This window comes from Pyrus communis, chromosome 10, assembly GCF_963583255.1.
Source record: "Pyrus communis chromosome 10, drPyrComm1.1, whole genome shotgun sequence".
In the NCBI taxonomy this organism is placed as follows: domain Eukaryota; kingdom Viridiplantae; phylum Streptophyta; class Magnoliopsida; order Rosales; family Rosaceae; genus Pyrus; species Pyrus communis.
In genome coordinates, this window is record NC_084812.1 from 26,788,864 (window position 1) to 26,808,346 (window position 19,483).

Consider the following 19,483-nt stretch of genomic DNA (forward strand, 5'->3'; position numbering starts at 1 on the left):
TGTTATGATTGGTTTTTTGATTAGAGAGGAACTCATGTGCTTCGGCAAAAGTGCCTCATCATGAATCCTTCAGTGGGTCTCTGAAGGTAGAAGTTGACCGATGCTTGGTAATTCAGGATTGGTAAAGTATGGTGCAAACAAGAATTATATTAATATTGTGGATAGTGTGGCAAGATAATTTTAGTGAAGAATGAGAGAATTTATCCCAAAGTTTAAACATTATAGAATATTATTGATAAGGAAAAAACATTATATAACATTAAAATAGAGATGCTGAAAATAGAAAAAAAAAATTCAAATTAGTTAAAATTGGTAGACTAAAATAATAATTCAAAATTAATGGAGTTCTATTAAATTTAATATATTTTTATATTTTTATATACTAAAACCTCCTTACTAATTTGACCCAAAAAAAAAACTAATTAAAATGACTTCAAATATTTACATTTTAATAAAAAATCATTTACTAACTTTATTTAATGATAAGGACAAAAGAATAAAATAAAAACACAAACTCCCCTTTTTCACACTCCCCTCTTTTCACCCATTGCATTAAGAGGCTTTATTTTATTTTACTTTTTTGCTTAGAATAGGAAAAAAACTTCAAATCAAATTACATTTCCTATTTTTATTTTCATGGTGTTCTTTCCCAGTAGCACTCAAGATGATGAGAGATTTTTCAATGTGTCTAGACATAGGGTGGTACATCATGTGTCTTTATACAAGTGGTGAGATTCTTGTATTAAAAAATTAATAACATAAAAAATAAAATTTTCCACCACTTACATAATAACATGTGGTATACCACTTGTGTTACAGCACAAGGAAAAATTTCTCCAAGATGACACCCAAGATCAAGAAATTGGATGGAGAGCTACATTTACTATTGTAGGTATGTAAAAAAATGTGAGGGAAGATACTAGGATCTCGTACGATGTATTTTCATGTATATAATAAATAAAATATATATATATATAACTGATATATGTAGATTTCACTCTTACCTACTTAAGACAAAAGACATAATATATACACAGTGTAGTACCGTTAAGTTTCATATATAGTGCAGTACCATTAAGTTTTATAAATAGTATAGTACCGTTAAGTTTCATAAACAGTATAATATTGTTAAGTTTCATAAATAGTGTAGTACCATTAAGTTTCATAAACAATGTAGTAAGTCTTATAAATAGTGTAGTAAGTTTCATAAATAGTGTAATACTATTAAGTTTTATAAACATTGTGGTAAATTTCATAAACAGTATATGTGAGGACGCACATGTCCTGTGTGTCAGTTTTTTTTTAATATTAAAATTATGTCTTCATCATTAAAATTTAAGTTCTTTTATTCTTTTCTATTAAAATTTAAGATTTTTTTTATTAAACTTTATGTTTTTTTTCATTAAATAAAATTATAATATGATTTTTGGTTAAAATAAATTTAGGCTAAGATGAAAATATCCAAAAAAAAAAAAAAAAAAAAAAAAAAAAAAACCTCCTTTCCAAAAAGGAAAAAGAAGAAAAAAAAATCTCGGCCTATTATAATACTGTGAAGAGAGTGTGGGTATTCTTCTCCAGTGGCAGTGATTTCTCCTCCAAGTCCGACCGCCGCTAATTTCACTCTCTCTACTCTTCAAAACCCCCACTTCTCTTCCTCCAATTCTGTTCCCTGCAGAACATACAAGGTACACTCTTGAATCTTCCACAACGACGACGTTTAGCTGCCGGTATCTTGCGGCGTCGTTTGGTGTTGTTAGGACCTCAAAGTCTCTGGGAGTGGTTTGGAATCGCTGCCAAGTTCAGCGCTAGAAATTGTTGGTTTTTGGATTTGGGTTTGATTGAGGCTGTATCAACTGCTCATGGACTACGAGCCGTACGATAGCAGCGGTGAGCTTCCCTTTCAAAGATTCCTTTTTCCAGTAGTTAGGGTTTTTGAAGTGATTTCTCTGCTTACTTTGGGTTTTGGGTTACTTTTTTATCATAATTCTCTTTAAAAAAAAATCTGTGTATGCCACTCGGAACAGTAATCGGGGGTTTTGGGGTTTGTTGCAGTGAAGGAATTAGGGTTTTCCCCAATGTAATGATGGTGTTTAGCAACTTAAATTCACTTTCTTGGCCACATTAGATGTGTTTTTCTGACACAGCTTGACCATTTGAATTTGGAGCTTTAGTGTCAGGGATTGTAGATACATTCACATCGAAGTAATTTACTTCATTACTATATACAGTCATATACATTAATGAGCTCTTCTTGGTTTTTGGAACTTGGGTTATTTTGGGATCGATGATTTATGTGTTATTAGGTTGCTGAAGGAGGATTTGAAATCGATTTGTTCACAATTCAGACCATTCATTAGTTGACACAGAGTGAGGTTTTGATTGTTTCAGACAACTTCATACTTAGATAAGAGAACGTGAAAGAAAGAAGAAGTAGGAATTAAATACAAATAATTTAACATATACTTGAGAATTAACATCGGTAAAGCTCTAGACTGTCTGTTGTTCCTTTGCAAATACCGCTGCAGACCATATTCCAAAGTTGAGGGAAAAAAGAAGGAATCTTTTTGGATTTTGAGACATTGGTTTTTCCAAGTTCTTTTCAATGCACAAGAAATTATTTAATAAGAAAAAGAAATCATCTTTTTAAGCATGATTATGTATTTATTTATATTGGGGTAATATCACCCAAAGCAAATATGCATGTTATGGCATAGGGTCAGCAAAAGTATCTGCTGACAGAAAAGAGCCCTTGAATCTTCAAGGAGAGCACCTACACTGTATGTGGGTTATTACTCTGTGCACCATTTGAACTTCTTTCCAGTGTTGGTAGGCACTAGTTTATGTACTTGAAGTCCGGTTTATATTTAGTTTCAGTTATTAAACAAAGTCTACTATGGTTAAGCATATTCCATGCCATACCTGAGTTACAATATCTTGTGAAATAAAAACCTATGTTATGATGTATTACACTTTCTTTTCATTAGTATCTCTTTTCACACATTTCTTTTCCCATCTCCTGCGTATCTCACCATTGTATTTGGGATGTATTTATCTGACAACATGCTTCCTGTGCCATACAATACATTATGACATATACTAGCAGTTTAACTGGTTTAATATAAATATGACTTGAGAGGTTCTGGATGTTTGTTTATTTTTCTTGGTAAACTGGGGGAAATGAACCCCAAAACCTGCTACACTAAGTTATCCATCCAAATCAATGGGTCCTGGAAACCCCTAATACATTACCAACTAAACTAGATCCAACCCAGTAAGGAGGATCATCAAAATAAAAAACGCCTAAACCCAAATTAGGACTCCAATTAGCTAGACAGTTTGCCACGCAGTTTTTCTCCCGGTAGACATGGCAAACTTCACAATTATTGATCTGTCTCATTAAAGAACAGCAGCTAGCAACCAATGCAGAAAGAGGGCGAAAACTTGCAAGCTCATACATCTGGATAAGCTGAACAGCAATGGCGGAGTCCATCTCAACTATAAGATTGCTTATACCTTTATCAACAGCAAGTTTGAGTCCAAACAATAATCCCCATATCTCTACTTCTAAAATCTCTCCCCTCCTCCGAGAACCATCAACATTATGTTTAAACTTACCGGTCGCAGGAGGCTCCCAAGCAAGTAAGACCTGAAACTTTCAAGCTTTCTCAGAATTAAAATTAGAAGCCATAGACCATCCGGTAACAGCAGGGGAGATGATCTTCTTGGGGCCCGGATGTTGTTTATTTAAGTTATACTTGATATGGGAAAGGTAGTTTAATGTATCTCAAGGATCTAATTAGTCTGGAAGTTGTTCTCTAAAGATGGGTTTTCCTGACGTGGTCTTCGTTTTACAAATAAAACTCGTGGTGCAGCTAATCAGCTGTTTGAACTTGATGTGTAGAAGGGAACCTCTGGTTTAGTTGCAAACTTCAGCTTTTTTTTGGTTGAAATTGCCAACTTATTTAGTTCTTGGGTTTGCACCTGTACCAGAAGTTAGAGATTTGAGAATTTTTATTGCAATTTAACTTTTTTCTATACATTATTTTCACTCAAAAGACATATCAAATAGAAGCTTGTAGAACTGTGTCCATGCGCTGAATCTAAAATTGGATGAATGCATACCTCCTTGCTTGTTATGCATAGACAATGCATCGACAACCCGCAAGATATTCTCTTTTTAATTTAGTGTTCCATATTTCTGTGAATTCTGGCCATACTGCGTGTCTCATTTCGTTCTCATTATTGATTTTTGTTGCATCCATTCTGAACCCAAAAAAACAATTGCAGGAACTGATGACGATTTTCCTCCATCACGCCAACATAGAGTTCCCCGAGGGGGTCGCGTTACAGGGAATGGAAGATCTGGTGGGGGTTCTGTCCCATATCCTAGGATGTATGGTGAAACTGACATGGAAGCACAAATTCACCAGCTTGAACGAGAAGCATACAGTTCAGTTCTAAGAGCCTTTAAAGCTCAAGCTGATGCCATTACTTGGGTACTTTTGTGATCTATTTTTTTCATGGATCAAATTTTAATTTGTTTGATCAGGTTTAAATGAGTGCTACATATATGTATTTTCTCAGGAAAAGGAAGGTCTGTTAACAAACCTTAGAAAGGAGTTGAGGTTATCGAATGAGGAGCACAAAGAACTTCTAGGACGGGTTAATGCTGCAGATGATGTCATAGAGAGGATAAGGTCTGATATATTGAAGTATCAAGATACAAGCTTTTCGTTTAATTGAGAAATGGGAACTATTCATTAGATTTTTTTTTCTTCTTGTCTTTTAATGGGTGCTGTGTTGGGCAATGCCCACAGGGACTGGAGACAGGCTGGTGGGGTTCAATCGGGCATGTTGAGTACCGTTCAAGCAGTGCATGATCCAATACCTAGTCCTACTGTCTCTGTATCACGCAAGAAACAGAAGATGACCCAGTCAGTACATACGCAGTCCTTTGCTGGGCCAACACCACCATTTCATCCACAGGCAGTTACCACATCCCACCAGCCATCTTCGTCTACTGTAAAACGAGGATCTGTCCCAGCCCCAGCCTCAGGAGCTAAGGGCAAGAAACATAAACCCGTGAGTTGAATATGGAGTAAAACAAAAAACAAGTATGCAGGTTATTTATTCACTTATTTATTTGTTTTCCTTCGGTCACATTCTGCTAACAGGGTCAAATTTTGCCTGGTGCTTCTTCAATGAAGCAGTACCCTTCCTCGGGTCCAACAGGAAGGGGTCAAGTTTCGAATAGAGTTTCGATTGGTGACGTTGTAAATGAACCTGCTGAAGGAAAGACAAATGATTCCTTGATTGGGAGGAAAGTAAGGACTAGGTGGCCCGACGACAACACCTTTTATGAAGCCATTATAAAAGACTACAATCAAGCGGAGGTATCTTTTGCTCTTACAAGTGTTCAAGGAGTTTGAAGTAACGTAAAGCCATGTACCTGACATTTGTTCGTTTTTTTCATTTCTGAATTTTAGGGACGGCATCATCTAGTCTACGATATTAATTCGGTAAATGAAACATGGGAGTGGGTTAATTTATCAGAGGTATGCTTTGCAATGAAGTTATATTGCCAACATATCGTTTTCATTACATTGTGTTCTGCAAATTATGCATTGTAAACTTTTGAATATAAGTGGCCACTTGAGGTTTGTTTCTTCTTGAATTTGCTTTTTTAAAATGTAATAATATTATAGTGCTTAATGTTCTCTGTGTATGTACTTCAAACATTCTGACACGACTTCCTAAAAATTTTCTATAATGAATTTTTGTTGCTTCTTGCTTTCTACTCTTTGTTAACCAATGTTTTCTGAATTGTCCTATTTGTCCAATTGGGTGCTGTTAGCTGATTTATGCTACATAATTAATGCAACATGCTCCCATGCCTTTTGCTCCTACTAAGTAGCTTCTGTTCATTCCGTTGCCACCATTACTTGATTCAAAAAGTTTGTTAATTTTTTGGTGTACAAACTGTGAAGTATAAAAGGTATCTGACAAGGGACATTGATGTGAACTGATAGGAGAGACAGAGAGGACAAACTATGGGTTTCAAGGGTCTATATATTACAGGAACAGCCTTGTAATATTACAGGAACAGCTTAATGGTTAAGAAATCATAATTAGGGCCCATTTGGGAGTGATTCTGGGAGGGAGTTGCTTCTCCCCGGAAGTCATTCTGGCCCTTCCAGGTTCAGTCCCAAATGATCACTTAACCTAACAAGCTCCACATAGTACTAACATTCCAACATTAAAAGAGATTATGAAATTAGAAACAGGTGCAACCAAGCACCAATGAAAATGCTCATAGGATATCCATCTCACTCTAGCTATCACATTGAAATCCTTATCAGGTATGCTTAGAATATTTCAACGCCCATAATAACTATGAAAAAGTTAAAAAAGAAAAAGCTTGACAACTTAATCGACTGAATGCTAACTCTATATTTTGTGGTTACAATACTAACACTATATTTGGTTCACACTTAATGGGACAGAATCAACAGGGTTACAAGAAGGAAACAGAAATTCATTTGGTTTTCATGTCCTGTTTCTGAACGATGACCGAGTGGATTTTTCTCACTCATTGATGATATATAAATTTCAGATGTTTTACATATTTTCTCATTTTGGCTTAATTCCTTGTGCAGATATCTCCAGAGGATATTCAATGGGTAGGTGAAGATCCTGGAATCTCTCATCGTGGGGGTTATAGTGGATCTGGTCATGGGATGAATAGATCTGTAGGCCGTGACAATGTTCCAGTTACTGGAAGAGGTAGAGGGACCCCAAAGGGTCAAACAAGAAAAGATTTTCCGCCATCACAAAATGGCATTGGAAAGAAGGCTCCAGACAATATCCAGTTACTTCACACAGATACCTTAATTAAGGAGGTCGGTAAAAGATTTTTAATCCATGTGTAGTCAATATATTTATTTTTATTGGCCCGATGCATACTAAAGTTTTGTTAAATTTGAACAGGTAGAAAGGGTCTTTGGTGAAAACCACCCAGACTCTGTTGAAATTGAGAAAGCAAAGAAAGTGTTGAAAGTATGAAGGATAATCTTAGAAATATTTTTTTTCCTTTTGATCCATTTTCAAGTTTCATCACAAGTTTTTCGTTCTTATTTCCAAAACTGATCTATTGGCTTTGAGCAGGATCATGAACAAGCACTCATTGATGCAATTGCAAAGCTTGCTGATATTTCTGATGGTGAAAGCGGTAAATTATTGCTTATCTTGTTTTGGTTTTCATAGCTTGCCTTGTTGCATATAAGCTTGTAATTTATTAGTGTCCACCAAGTCTGCTTATGCAGTTTCATATGAGCCCCCTATGAATTCCGTGTCATTTTACAGAAATTTGCATCAAACACAGAAGTGTATAATCTGGCACTTAATATATATTCTGGAAATAGAATAGACATATCTGAAATGTATGGATGGGAACAAATACTTTGGTGTGTATCATCTGTTTGTAGCTCAATTATTTTTCGGTTAATAAATTATTTCAGACGGCGTCTTCTGTATATATGTGAACTTATTTTAGTTTTATTTCCTCACTTGATGCCTCCTGTAGGACCTTTGCCTTTAAACAGCTGATGGTCGCCAACACACTTGTTACACGGGCAATCAATGGAATTGAGAAGGATAGATGGCTGGTTTTAAAATCCGAAGCAGTCAAAAGCGCATGAAGGGCTGGAACAGTAAGATAGGAAATGAGGGTGCGGAAGTGAAACAGATATGGGTTGAAGTGAAGGCCGCCTTTTTGTACAATGTTATATCTTTTTATTATATAACTTTGTCACCCCAACGTGTTAAAACTCTGGGGCTTGGGTCTTTCCACGATAGGTGTTAAGAGTTACTGCAGTCGGGCAATAATTTCGTTATAAATGGTGGGCAGGCATTGTTAACATAGGAAAGAGCTGATGCCTCTTGTAACATTGTTTCTAGTGTTAGTGTGCTGTCTTGTGTAAATTATTTTTACTGCCCTTTAGCTGTTGCATACATGTGAGATCTTATACTCTCTCACTCTCTTGGTTCCGGTTCAACTCGAGGAGTCCCTCCCGAGTTTGTACTGATAACTCGAGAAGATACGGAGATCCTGTTAACTTCAAAAAGGGAAAACACAGTGCAAATATTATTTTTGATTTATGCTTCGAATAAAATAAAAAATTCTCTTGGCGTAGTGCCGTTTCTCTTTTCGGTATTGGAAGAGGTTTCAATGTTTCTCAAATCTCTCATGTTGTCCTCTTAAGATAAAAAGTATCTAAACTCGTGTAAGAAGTGCATCAGATGCAAAATTGGGGCATGTTTACTTGGTACAAATCAGAAGGAATGAATATGCTATGAAAAATCTCACCTTGGTTTTGGATCATACGTTTATTTTTCCGATGTGCCCTACCCAAACTCAATGAGACTTTGTCTCGTGTTTCATTCCTTTGGTTGTTACTTGTTAGTAAACAAACACATGAATAAAATGATACTCATATTCTACAAGTGCATTACTTGAAGTGAGCTTGCTGAGGTTCATTGATTGCAATAGCCGATTCGTGAACTTAATCAGGTTCACAAAAAGTTGTTCTCAAGACAAGAGAATCATTGTGGTGCGGACTCACGATCCATTCAAATTTGCCAATACAAAATTAAAAATTTCCCAACCTTTAAAGGCAACTGCTAAGAGTTTGTAGCTTAAGTAGTTAAGAGCATTTACTTCTGCACCGATAAAGTGGGCTGTGAAAGGGAATTGGGTGATCCAACTTAATCCTACGTTTTTGGAAAGCAAAAGTTTGTCTTCATTTCCTCCGATTAAAGTGCTTTAGCTTGGTTGCTTGCTTGTCACTCGATTGTTATTTTGTTGTTGAGCAATCACCTTTAGATGCTGCAGGTAGAAAGAAGATGCTCCTGGAGATATTTGGTAATTCGTGTCCTGAAGTGGTTACAATAATTCAGGAAACAGCGGAGTCCACAATTTTACGGCGAGCTATCTATGATAGAGACATGATTTACACCTGGGGAATCGGCCATGTTACTCTGCTAGGTGATGCTGCTCATCCCATGCAGCCGAATCTAGGTCAAGGGGGTTGCATGGCAATTGAGGTACGTTATTGTTTATGTAAATTAAATTTAATCCGTAGCAGGCTGCATGTCAGAAAAATGGAAACAAATCGGGTGATTTGTGTGCAGGACTGTTACCAACTTATACATGAGCCTGATCAAGCTTCCAAAACTGAGTCAGATGTTCAAATATCGGATGAAATTGTCTTGGCACTAAGAAGGTAAATCGTAGCCGTAGGAAAACCCTGTCTCTAGCAAAGCAATCTCACACTCCTAGTTTTAGGCTTGAATATTGTTGAAATCTTCCAAATTTACAAAATTTTGTCCAAATTGAAAGATCTTCAACCTCACTTGTAAGTTTTGCGTTCATGATGACGATGATGAAGATCAGATACGTAAAGAAAAGAATGTGGCGTGTTGGCATAGTGTACGCAGCCTCCCGAATGGCATCAAGAATGCTTGAAAGTTACCAACTTTACATAAAGTTTAGAACCGGTCCTTTGGCTGTAAGTTTTCCCCAACTAATTACCTGCTTCAACCTCCTGAAAGGTTTTCCTAATTTTCATTTAACGAAATATAAAGTAATTTAAATGTAACTCATTTCATTTTGTTCTTGTGGTTGCAGCATCTACTGACTCGGCAGATAACACACCCTGCAATTCCTCTATTTCGTGCATTTCTTCAAACTTTTATGCCGAAGTTTGTGGCTTGGATGATAGCAGGGGATGGGTAAACGTAGAAATCTATCTCAAAACTTATGTGTGCGCGCGCATGTATATGTGTGTGTGTGTATCACCATAGCTTCTCAACATCATAACCTCCTCAGTTAAGGACCTTCCACAGTTCCACTGAGACTGTGAAAATGCTACAAATTTAATTTGTTGCAAAACTTGAGGAAGCGGAAACAGATAGCAAACTTATATCATTCATGTTGCTCTTGTTGGTGCAGGTTATTTCTCGAAAGGGAGTGAACTGAATGCAAAGTGCAGGATAAGTAGCAAACTAATGCCATTTGCCGAAGCTCTCAAATATCATCTACCCTCTTTGGATCTACTTGGACGACGATTTAAACCTGTTCCCACCACTAAAATATTTCGGTGGGTTCTATAAATAAACATCAATTGAGACAGTGAAAAGCAAGTCCAAGGCTTTCATATCACTATTGGTAATATTCACATAAAAACATAAATTCGAGTTTAGAGTTTATACAAACTCCTTAAATGTGTACATCACAATCGACACCCACAAAAATCACTTTTGTGTACGCCCTGCTTTTTTAAAGGGGAGGTTTTTCTTTTTAAATAAACAACATTGTCAAATCTACTCCAGCACTATTTATATACTTGAAAGTAGAGGGCTGGTTCCGCAGAATTTCCACTTATAACATCCAACTTGCTCCATAACGTTTTTAGCCTCTCTCCATAACGTTTTTATAGGAACTGGATCCCCTTTGGATCCAAAAATATCTAACCCCACTAATCAATGCATATGGACCGGGTTATTGAAATTTTATCAAACGGCTACAATTATTATAACATTCAAAGAATGTCTCCTGTTTATAGCCGTTGGATCAAATTTTAATAACCCAAATACATTGATTAATGTGCTTAGATCCCTTGGATCCGAAGGGGATCCAGTTCCGTTTTTATGTAGTGATCGTGTCAGAATTGGGAGGGCGTGAGCCATAAGAGCATCTCGCCGGCCCCTTTTTTGCCCTAGCAAAATTAGGTTGAATTGCCTCCAACCCAAAAAAGTTGCCCTTTCAGCTGAGCTTGCTTCCTTTGCTTGGCCTTGCGCCCTATTGCTACAGTAATTGCCACTGTGTGGCCCATCCACGTGCAGCTTCCAGGTGGCCAGATTTGGGCCATCCAACGATAATAATTTTAAAAATCAACAGCCAGGATTATTTTAAAGTTAAAAATTCTCAAAAAGGAAAAAAAAGAAAAACCAGTAATTACCCAACATATTCTTCGTTCTCCACCACAACTCAGTATTTAGTTTTACTACAATCTCCGATATTTATTTGCTACCTCCCAAGAAAACATAAAGAAAAAAAATAAAAAATATACATGTGAAAGTAATTGTTTTAGCCCTTGCTGTCCCTCTTCCCCAACAAGTGGACTTGCCTAAGGACAATTATTATTTCTTTGTCCTTGTCCTTACCCTTGTCCTCCTAAAACGGATGGAGATGCACTAAGCAACGTCGGTGGTGATATTTAATTTAGTAAATAAATAAATTCAATAACGTGCATGCACAAGTATGCTGCATGTGCACCTTAAGCTATTTTAGGGAACAACTTTGTCTTTAGAAAACATAAAATGGATTTCCTTGTATCTGAATCCGTACATGGTAATTGACTGTCTTTATTATACATACGCATACATATACATGCAAATACGAAGTATTGGGCTCTAAGCAACCTTGTATTTCTGTTTTTGGTCAACAATGGCGGTTTCTTCTCTGTATCTTAATTCATGTCATCAAATTCTTGATTTTAGAGCACAAAAATACGGTAAGACCGAGATCATTAGAGGCAATAGTATTATAAGATGTAAAACTAGTAGGTTTGATCAAACTTCGGAAGAAGGCAAGGGTGGCACCAATTCAACTTGTGAGTAGTGCACTGGCAGTGCTGGAAACCATTGACGAGGATGTCGGGAACAAATCATGGAAGCAACTTGTGCTCCTCGCCCATTTCTACGATTTTGTTTGCCAGGATTTTTGACTTGGATGATAACAGGACATGGGTAAGGGAACATAAGGACAACAGAAATCTGTTTCGATTCATTTTCACAGTTCAGTTCTAGGAGCATCCCTCATTTAGTCATCCTCCGCCCTCAAAGGGAGAGAAAAGGATACAAATAGCAGAATGAATCACAAACTTCTCTGACGGAAGCAGGGGTTACCACATAGGAAAGGGGCTTAACAGAAACAAGAAAACTATCACTGATCAAGAACAGAGTCTTTCTAATTTGACACGGTACACCATTATTTCTGGGGTTAATTCTACACAAGTACTTCTGTACATTATATTACATACGCTTGTAATGGATATTTTGACACAAAACAGCGATTGTACTACAAAAACCATAAATCGTTCAAGCATACACTTGAAATATATCGACCGAAACAAAAACCCTAGGGATTAGTGATCAGGGAGTACTATCTGCCTAATGCTACTTTCTACTTTCCCCTATCCCTCACTAGAATACATAAATAAAGTTATACCTTCTTCATGTCCATGGCCATGCATAAAGCTAGACGATTAATTTACCTTCTAGACCGTTTTTTAGGCCGCTTAGAAGCCTCTTGCTGTCCTCCGCTCTCCCGTGGCCGCTTTGGTGAAGCTGCTACAATTGCAGCCTCAGCTGCCGCCTTCTTGGGCGGCCTTCCTACACTTCGCTTGGATGGACTGCTGCTTTCTTCCTTGGCTTGTTTCTTCTTATCGCCACTTTGCCTTAACACCCTTTCTTTAACTTTGTCAACCTTACCACCACTTCCCCTCCTCTTTTGCTCTCCACCTGATCTAGAACTAGTGCCGGTGCCAGTGCCACCACTCTTCAGTGTGTCCGCAGGTGAATTGCGCTTGATTCTCTTCAAGAAATCAGCTGCTGCACTTCGCTTTTTGTCCGACCCTGCTGCCTCCGTTTTCCCCTTCTTATCCGGTTTGGGAGTTTCGGCTTTCAAACTTGCCGGGCTCGCACTTTGTTTCTTCTTGGAAGCACTGCCATTATTATTCTCGTGATGAGCAGTACTCATACTCGTCCTTCTCGAGCTTCTGGTTCCAGTGATCACGGGGTTGTCTTTGGCTTTAGCAGCAGCAGCACTCTTTACTACTACTGAACTGCCATGCTTTTCAGCTGCTGCATGATCATCAGAAGAGGCCTTGGTGGCGTTAATGGACGGTTTAAGATCAAAAGCTGCTGCTTTCTTCTTCTCATCTCCTTTCAGAGTCTGACCAAAGCTAGAAGCAGCCGCGGAAGGTTTTGACGAAATGGAGCTCCTTTTGCGGCAGACAATGATGGGTGCAGTAGACTTTTGCTTGGCAAGCAAGGAATCTGATCTTTCAAGCTGCTCAGGGCGCCTGGGTTGCTGACTTGTGGCGGGTGCAGGAACTACGGAGTCTGATGGCTCAGATGAAGGGTCGTGGTTGGGCCGAGTGATGAGATTCTTCTTCTTCATTTCATTCAAGACGAGGCGGCGGAGTTGGTGAGCAGTCCTTGACTCGAGGGAGGATTTGGGGAAGAAGACGACGGCATTGTTGAAGAGGAGGAGCAGGTCTCGGTAGAAGGAGAGAGAGCAGGATGAGTAGGCGTCCTTGCGGAGCTTTGTTTGTATAGTTTCCAGGTCTACATGCTGCTGGACAACGCTCTTGTACCTATCGCTTTCCTGCACATTGATCACACAGCATCATGTATTCATATGCTTCCGTTCGGTTTAAAATTTTCATCCGCACCCCAAAAGTTTACTAGTCATCACTCATCGGTGAATGTATTTTATACGTCCATTTTAGTGTGTGTGAAAACGAGAGGATCTTCTAACCACATCCGTTCATCATATATCGTACGGTCAATTTTTATCAGGTACTGTTTATATTCAATTTTAAATAAAACAATTTACAATGATTTTTGATCGTACGATATACAATGAACAGATGTGATTAGAAGATTCCAGGATCCCGTGAGTATCCTCCTGGTGTGAAAACTAGTAACTAATAACTTCCAGAGTTGACAATTGCCATTTCAAAACACAAGTGGGCTTTGATTTGCCCATTATAAAAATGTGTTCTACATGTTCACGCATGTCTCAACTAACAAAAATAAGGGCCCCACTAGTCACAGGGGAATTTCAAGAGTTCACAGTCCACCTCAGGCCCAAAAGAAAAAATCTCACAATCCACCAAGTGGGCCCATATTGCAAAAAATAAATAAATTAAATTGAATTAAATCAACATAAATGAAGGCACTTCTCTCTATTGCTTTTTTGTAAACCATATTTTCGCTAAAAACCAAAGAAAGGAGTGTTTAAAAAAGGCATATAGCAACAAAAGAATCTGGATCTTTAAAAAAAAGTATCAACCCAAAAGATTTTAGGGAAAAAAATGATGTGTGATGAAAAGAGGAGGTAGCCAAGCCATGCCTAATGCCTAATGGGGTCCATGATGGGGGCAAATTCACCGCATTTGTATGACACGTTTTATTTATAAGTTTACACATTCAGCGCAATGCTCCACGACCTACCCTCACGCATCTTACGCTATTAACAGAAGTAGGGAAAAAGATCCTCTCCCGATCTCTTTCTTCAAAGCCCGTAAATCAAATGATCTTGATTTTTGAAATTTTATAACAATAAAAATTTATTATAACTTTCAAGGGCCTGGACATTAAAACCGTTGGATTAAATTTCAAAGATCTAGATCACTTGATCTGCAGGTTTTGAAGGAAGAGATCCGGAAAAGATCTCTTTCTCTTTCTCAAAAGTAGAGAATTGCCACAGTAATTAGGATCCCATTTTCGGTTCAAACCTCTCTCTTCTTCGTATAGATTAAAATAATAATATTGTTTGTACTATAGAAAAAAAAAAAAAAAAGAAAGAAAGAAAAATCCAAAGACATTTACATCAGTGGTACAATGTTTTCTACCATTTGAAAAATATTCTAATTTAAATTTTGAAGAAAATACAATTTGAAGTGCAAACGGCTTTTGATTAGAACTTTTTTCATTAGTAAGTGAGAGAAGTTAATAATCAAATTATTCTCTCACTCGCTTTAGTTGTATAAATTTTTTTTATCTAGATGACTCTAGCGTTGTTGTTTAGGAAATACAAACAACACACCATATGTGACATAACTAACATCCAAATTATAATTTCTTTTTTAATTTTAGAAAATTATAATATTACCCGGGATGTGGGAGTTGGGCATAAATTCAAATCTAAATATTTTATGAAAATATTATTTATACTAGCTTTTAATTCATAAAATCAAGATTCTTATAGATGTTAGGCGCTAGTCAATGGCAGACTGGGGCCTAGCCGCCTATGAAGATTTAAAAAAAATTATTATATTTCGTGTAAATAAATGTCTGCTTATACTTAAAATATATATAATTTTATTATAAACTACAAAATAGAAGGACATGTATTATGAAGTATTGGACCATAATGAGACATGGGGAACAAGGATATAATGTGTGGTCATTTAAGTATGCAACAATACTCTTACAATTTATTAAAAAAAAATAAAATACAAAATTAAAGTTATCTATTTTCCATTTAAGTGAGTGGCAACTTGGGTGGTGCCTAAGCGGATTTGGATGGGTTAGGCAAGTACAAAGATGATCTAGGCAGGCACCTCAGCAGGTATAGATGTCATTTCTTAATTTTCAAACGCATACACATTAATCGAAACAATGACGAGCCGCCTAGCGCCTATGTGGAACCTAAACGGCTTTAGGCGGAGATTTTTAGAATAAAACATAAAAGTATGTAAATATCTTAACAAAAATGCATGTAGCCAATAGCATTTTAGAGAGTTTCCTTCAAAAACCTAGACCCCCTGCCGTAGGGCTAGAATATTTCCAGCCGCATGCGTATTTTTCAACTTACTTCCCTCAAACCAACAAAAAAAACCATTTTTGTTGGAGTGGTCCCCAATTTTTTGAAACAACATGACCACTTGTTGTCCCATAGTAAACCATAACACCCTTGTTATCTCGAAATTATACGCACTAAATTTTATCACAAAATTCAATTAGATTTTGATTAAAACAAATTTGTTTTTTGTTTTGTTTTTTGGCGATACTATCTTGCTTTCGTTTTGGTGTATGCATGTTTGGTAGATCTGGCAGAGATGATGTTTTCGGGAAAGGGATTCTCTTCAGATTTTTTCTATAAAATTCACCCAATCAATAAATTTAGAACTTTGAAATTTGATCCAACAACTAAAAACAAGGTTTCTTTTAAAAGTTATACTAACTTTAGTAATTTAATCAAATTTCAAAAGCTCGAATTAGATGAATTTGGTGAAAGGAATCCTCTTCGTTTTTCGTTATGAAATTACATGACACGTTAACCTGATTCGTTCAAACTCATCCTACGTGCGTCCGATTTAAGTTTATTATTTACTAGCCTAGGTGGATTGGTAAAACTCGGTAAAATGTAACACACAAATAAAGAAATAAGAAAAAAAAATACCTGGGCCGGAAGCCGTCGCTCGAACAACGAGCCATACTCTTGCGCACGTATCAACTGCAACACCTCAACCAACGGCTGTGATTTCACCAACGATACATCTCCGTTATTGTGCTGCTGCTGCTCCTCTGGGACCTCCATCATACGGCGTCGTTTGCCGTTCCATTTTTTCGTTAAGCTAACCGAACTCTGCGCCTCGCTGCTCTCCCTCATCTTATCCGCCGAGTCGCCCCCACCTTTCCCTTGCCGGCCCGGTTCCTTCCGGTTCTTAGCCACCGTTTCCGAGCTTCCTTTGTCCGAGTCCGAATCCGACTGCCCACTCCCCGTCCCTTTGGAAGGTTCAGCGGAACCGGCCGGGAGCAGGCCCGGTTCAGAGAGAGCGCGATCTTCTGGACCGGACTTGTTGTCGTGGTCCAGGTTTTTGGAGCAGGTCGAATTGGAGCCGTTCACCGACTGGTTCTCGTGGTCCGGTTTCGACCCGTCCGGTTCGCCTTGAACTGTTTTGTCGTTTTCTGATCTGTGTCGATTGGAGTCCTGCTGCTGCTGGTCCTCCAGATCTGGTTTGGGGTCGTCGTCTTTGAAGCTCTCTTCTCTCTCCTCCTCCAACCTCTTCACCTTCAACTGCAACGACCTGCCAAAATTAATCCAATTCAATCAAAACAAGTCGCTCCGACTCAGATCTAAAAATTTACGTAAAATTTAAATATAAAAAAAATGAAAAATAAAAAGAATTACACGATGGAGACGTCGTAGCGATGGAGCTCTTGACGGAGCTGGGCGACGCGGAGTTTGCGGAGGTCGTCGAGCCAGGGAATATTGTTAGTATTATTGTTATGAGGATCGTGGTGATTGTCGTCGGCGTCTGGAGGGACGTCGTCGTTTTGGTGGCGGGAGCGGAAACGACGGCGGAGGTCGAGGTACTTGAGCTTGCAGTTGGAGGCGGTGGTGAGGAGGGGAGGGAGAGAGGTCTTGGCTTGGAGTTCCAGGGCGACGGTGTCCCAGTCGTGGACGCCGTAGCGCTTGACGGCGCATGCTAGCAGGAGCTCCTCCCACGTGCCCCAGGAGGACGTAGACGTCGTCGTTTGGTCACTAGTAGTAGTAATGTTGTTGTTGAAACTAGGACTGCCGCCAGTGGCAGCGCCACCTTTCATGGTGACGTTTATGGGGTTGGATTGTGGATTGGAGCCTGCTGCTTCCGTGCTTTTTATATCGTTCATATTTTGGTTTGGTTTAATTTGATTTCAATATTTCATTCTCATCCCTCCATTTTGTGCTTTCAAATATTAGCACCACCGCACCCTTCTTTATACTTTTTTGTAATTTTATTTTGGAGTGTAGGTTTAAATAGTCAATTAGTTCAATTAAAGGGCTACCTAATCCATATATACTCAAAGAGAAAGAAAAAAACACAAAAAGTAAAGCTTTTCATAATATCTAAATTGTCTTTCTTTCATTATAATTTTGAAAAAAAAATAAACAAAATAAAAACCCACACATATTTTAATAAAAATAAGTAACATAAAATTAAAAAAATAAAACAATAAATAAAAAAATAAAAAAAGTGAATTGTCACACGATTTAATTCTTATAAAATATATATATATATATAAAAGATTAAATGAGGGTGTTCAAATAGGCAAAAAGGGTAGTAACTAAAACTAAAACAAACATGGTGTTGGTGGATTGCGTAAATTATAAGAAAAACAAATGAAAAGAGTTTGAAAATTTTAAGTTTTAACGATAACGACAAAATAAAAAGTAAAGTGAATAGTACCATGATTGACTTTTTAGTGTAAAAATATAATTTTTCGTTAAAATAAACAGTACCGCGAATTTTTTGTTAAAACTCTCTAAATTATATGCTATTATGTGTTTATACAAGGAGGGAGTCAGTCTCGAGCACGCAACTGAAAAATAGGTAGAGGAGGAATGGATAAATGGAAATTGACCAAAGTGTCCTTGTTCACGCGATCTTCTGAAATCTGATTCTTCTCTTGTACGTATTGCCCTTGGATTTGGACTTGGTCTTCAATTATTCACTTGGATTGTTGGACTCGGATTCTTCAACTCCCCACGGTACGGCCCATGACTGGACTTAAAAGGAGGCCCAACAAATTTAAGCCCGTAGGCAACAATAAAAGACAAACGCAAAATGAACCTTAAACTAAAACCATCTCCAAAGAGATGTGAAATTCCATGTAATCAAATTTGAAAGTAGGAATAAGCTCCAACCGATATGTCAATCCTATGTGGATTGACATACGAGAAAATGTGATGTCAAATTTTTTTTAATTATTTTATTATGTAGATCCTATTAATGCATCAATTATAAATCTTGAAAAATGTATTTTAATTAATTTCTTTTTAAAATAAGTCATATAAATATCATTTATAAAAAAAAATATATTGGTTAGAAAAAAAAGAAAATTTAACATTACTACATCAGCTATTATATTAACATTTAACATTTAAATTATGACATATTCTTATATTAACATTTAACATTTAAATTATGACATATTCTTTAGAGATGCTCTAAAGCAACAAAAACCAGCGTCCACTGCCGCCGCATTCTCTGCCAAGGAAAATATCGCCCCAAACTAAAAAGAGAACACGAACCAGAAAATAGATAGAGATGAGAGTGTTGAGCAGAATCAAATTTTCCGGCGAGCCGGATGGGCAGTGGCCTACGATTGTGGGTCTGCTTGTGTCAAGATGGAGTCCAACACTCGGAGATGTAATTCATGATTATGGGTTGGAAAAGATTGGGGGATTAGGGAGAGGAAGGAATGAAGGGTGTGATGGGGAGGGGAAAAGGGGTTGCGATGTGAAGGGAGAAAACTGAGACAAAAGCTCAGAGAGCTGAGATGAAGTTCAAAACAAACCATGGATAAAGATAGAGGGAAGAAGAGAACAGAAGACACCGACCCTATAGCCAAAGGCTAAGCCCGGCGGCTGTGAGAAGGTTCCGGTTTTTTGGCCTTTGGTTTTTACGAGAGAGAAAAGTTTTCAAGAGGGAAACGATGTTGAAACTTGAAAACTGAGAGGGTTATTTTTCTTTTTCTTTTTATTCAAAGAAAATCTTACACCGATCAAATTTATTAATATGATAGAAAATTAAATTTCATTAAACTAGCATGAAAACATTTTGTTAAACAAGGGGAGTCTGGTAATCAAGCTTGTTTCAATTCCGATGCAAGTGAATTATTATACAATTTATATGAAATCAAC

General features: G+C 37.5%; 3 protein-coding genes across 4 annotated transcripts; 2 read left to right on the forward strand and 1 right to left on the reverse strand.

The window, feature by feature from the left end:
* Positions 1 to 1,528: 1,528 nt before the first annotated feature.
* On the forward strand, positions 1,529 to 8,201 carry LOC137747280 (protein EMSY-LIKE 3-like). Of its 2 annotated transcripts, XM_068487361.1 has the most exons (10): positions 1,529 to 1,887; positions 4,288 to 4,496; positions 4,585 to 4,697; positions 4,818 to 5,082; positions 5,175 to 5,393; positions 5,487 to 5,555; positions 6,657 to 6,899; positions 6,988 to 7,056; positions 7,165 to 7,228; positions 7,583 to 8,201. In XM_068487361.1, exons 1-10 carry the CDS (start codon positions 1,860 to 1,862, stop codon positions 7,603 to 7,605), a joined length of 1,302 nt encoding a protein of 433 aa, XP_068343462.1. In that variant the 5' UTR covers positions 1,529 to 1,859; the 3' UTR covers positions 7,606 to 8,201. The 2 variants fall into 2 exon arrangements, with proteins under 2 accessions (XP_068343462.1, XP_068343463.1); XM_068487362.1 differs by lacking the exon at positions 5,487 to 5,555.
* On the forward strand, positions 7,658 to 10,031 carry LOC137748114 (zeaxanthin epoxidase, chloroplastic-like). The gene is made up of 6 exons (XM_068488199.1): positions 7,658 to 7,780; positions 8,956 to 9,102; positions 9,190 to 9,281; positions 9,452 to 9,566; positions 9,686 to 9,789; positions 10,010 to 10,031. The coding sequence occupies exons 1-6, from the start codon at positions 7,658 to 7,660 to the stop codon at positions 10,029 to 10,031; spliced, it is 603 nt and encodes a 200-aa protein (XP_068344300.1).
* A 1,733-nt stretch (positions 10,032 to 11,764) lies between these two features.
* On the reverse strand, positions 11,765 to 17,508 carry LOC137747356 (uncharacterized). Its single transcript, XM_068487452.1, has 3 exons — positions 16,988 to 17,508; positions 16,256 to 16,883; positions 11,765 to 13,450 (listed from the first exon to the last, which is right to left on the reverse strand). Exons 1-3 carry the CDS (start codon positions 17,467 to 17,469, stop codon positions 12,332 to 12,334), a joined length of 2,229 nt encoding a protein of 742 aa, XP_068343553.1. The 5' UTR covers positions 17,470 to 17,508; the 3' UTR covers positions 11,765 to 12,331.
* Between the last annotated feature and the right edge of the window lie 1,975 nt (positions 17,509 to 19,483).

Coding starts and splice junctions, on each gene's coding strand:
- LOC137747280 (XM_068487361.1), top strand. CDS start 1,860: ATGGACTACGAGCCGTACGATAGCAGCG. Junction 1,888..4,287: donor CGAGCCGTACGATAGCAGCG/GTGAGCTTCCCT, acceptor AAACAATTGCAG/GAACTGATGACGATTTTCCT. Junction 7,229..7,582: donor TATTTCTGATGGTGAAAGCG/GTAAATTATTGC, acceptor TGCCTCCTGTAG/GACCTTTGCCTTTAAACAGC.
- LOC137748114 (XM_068488199.1), top strand. CDS start 7,658: ATGGCTGGTTTTAAAATCCGAAGCAGTCAAAAGCGCATGAAGGGCTGG. Junction 7,781..8,955: donor AGGCCGCCTTTTTGTACAAT/GTTATATCTTTT, acceptor ACAATAATTCAG/GAAACAGCGGAGTCCACAAT. Junction 9,790..10,009: donor TGGATGATAGCAGGGGATGG/GTAAACGTAGAA, acceptor TTGTTGGTGCAG/GTTATTTCTCGAAAGGGAGT.
- LOC137747356 (XM_068487452.1), bottom strand. CDS start 17,469: ATGAACGATATAAAAAGCACGGAAGCAGCAGGCTCCAATCCACAATCC. Junction 16,884..16,987: donor CGCTACGACGTCTCCATCGT/GTAATTCTTTTT, acceptor TAATTTTGGCAG/GTCGTTGCAGTTGAAGGTGA. Junction 13,451..16,255: donor AGCGACGGCTTCCGGCCCAG/GTATTTTTTTTT, acceptor ATCAATGTGCAG/GAAAGCGATAGGTACAAGAG.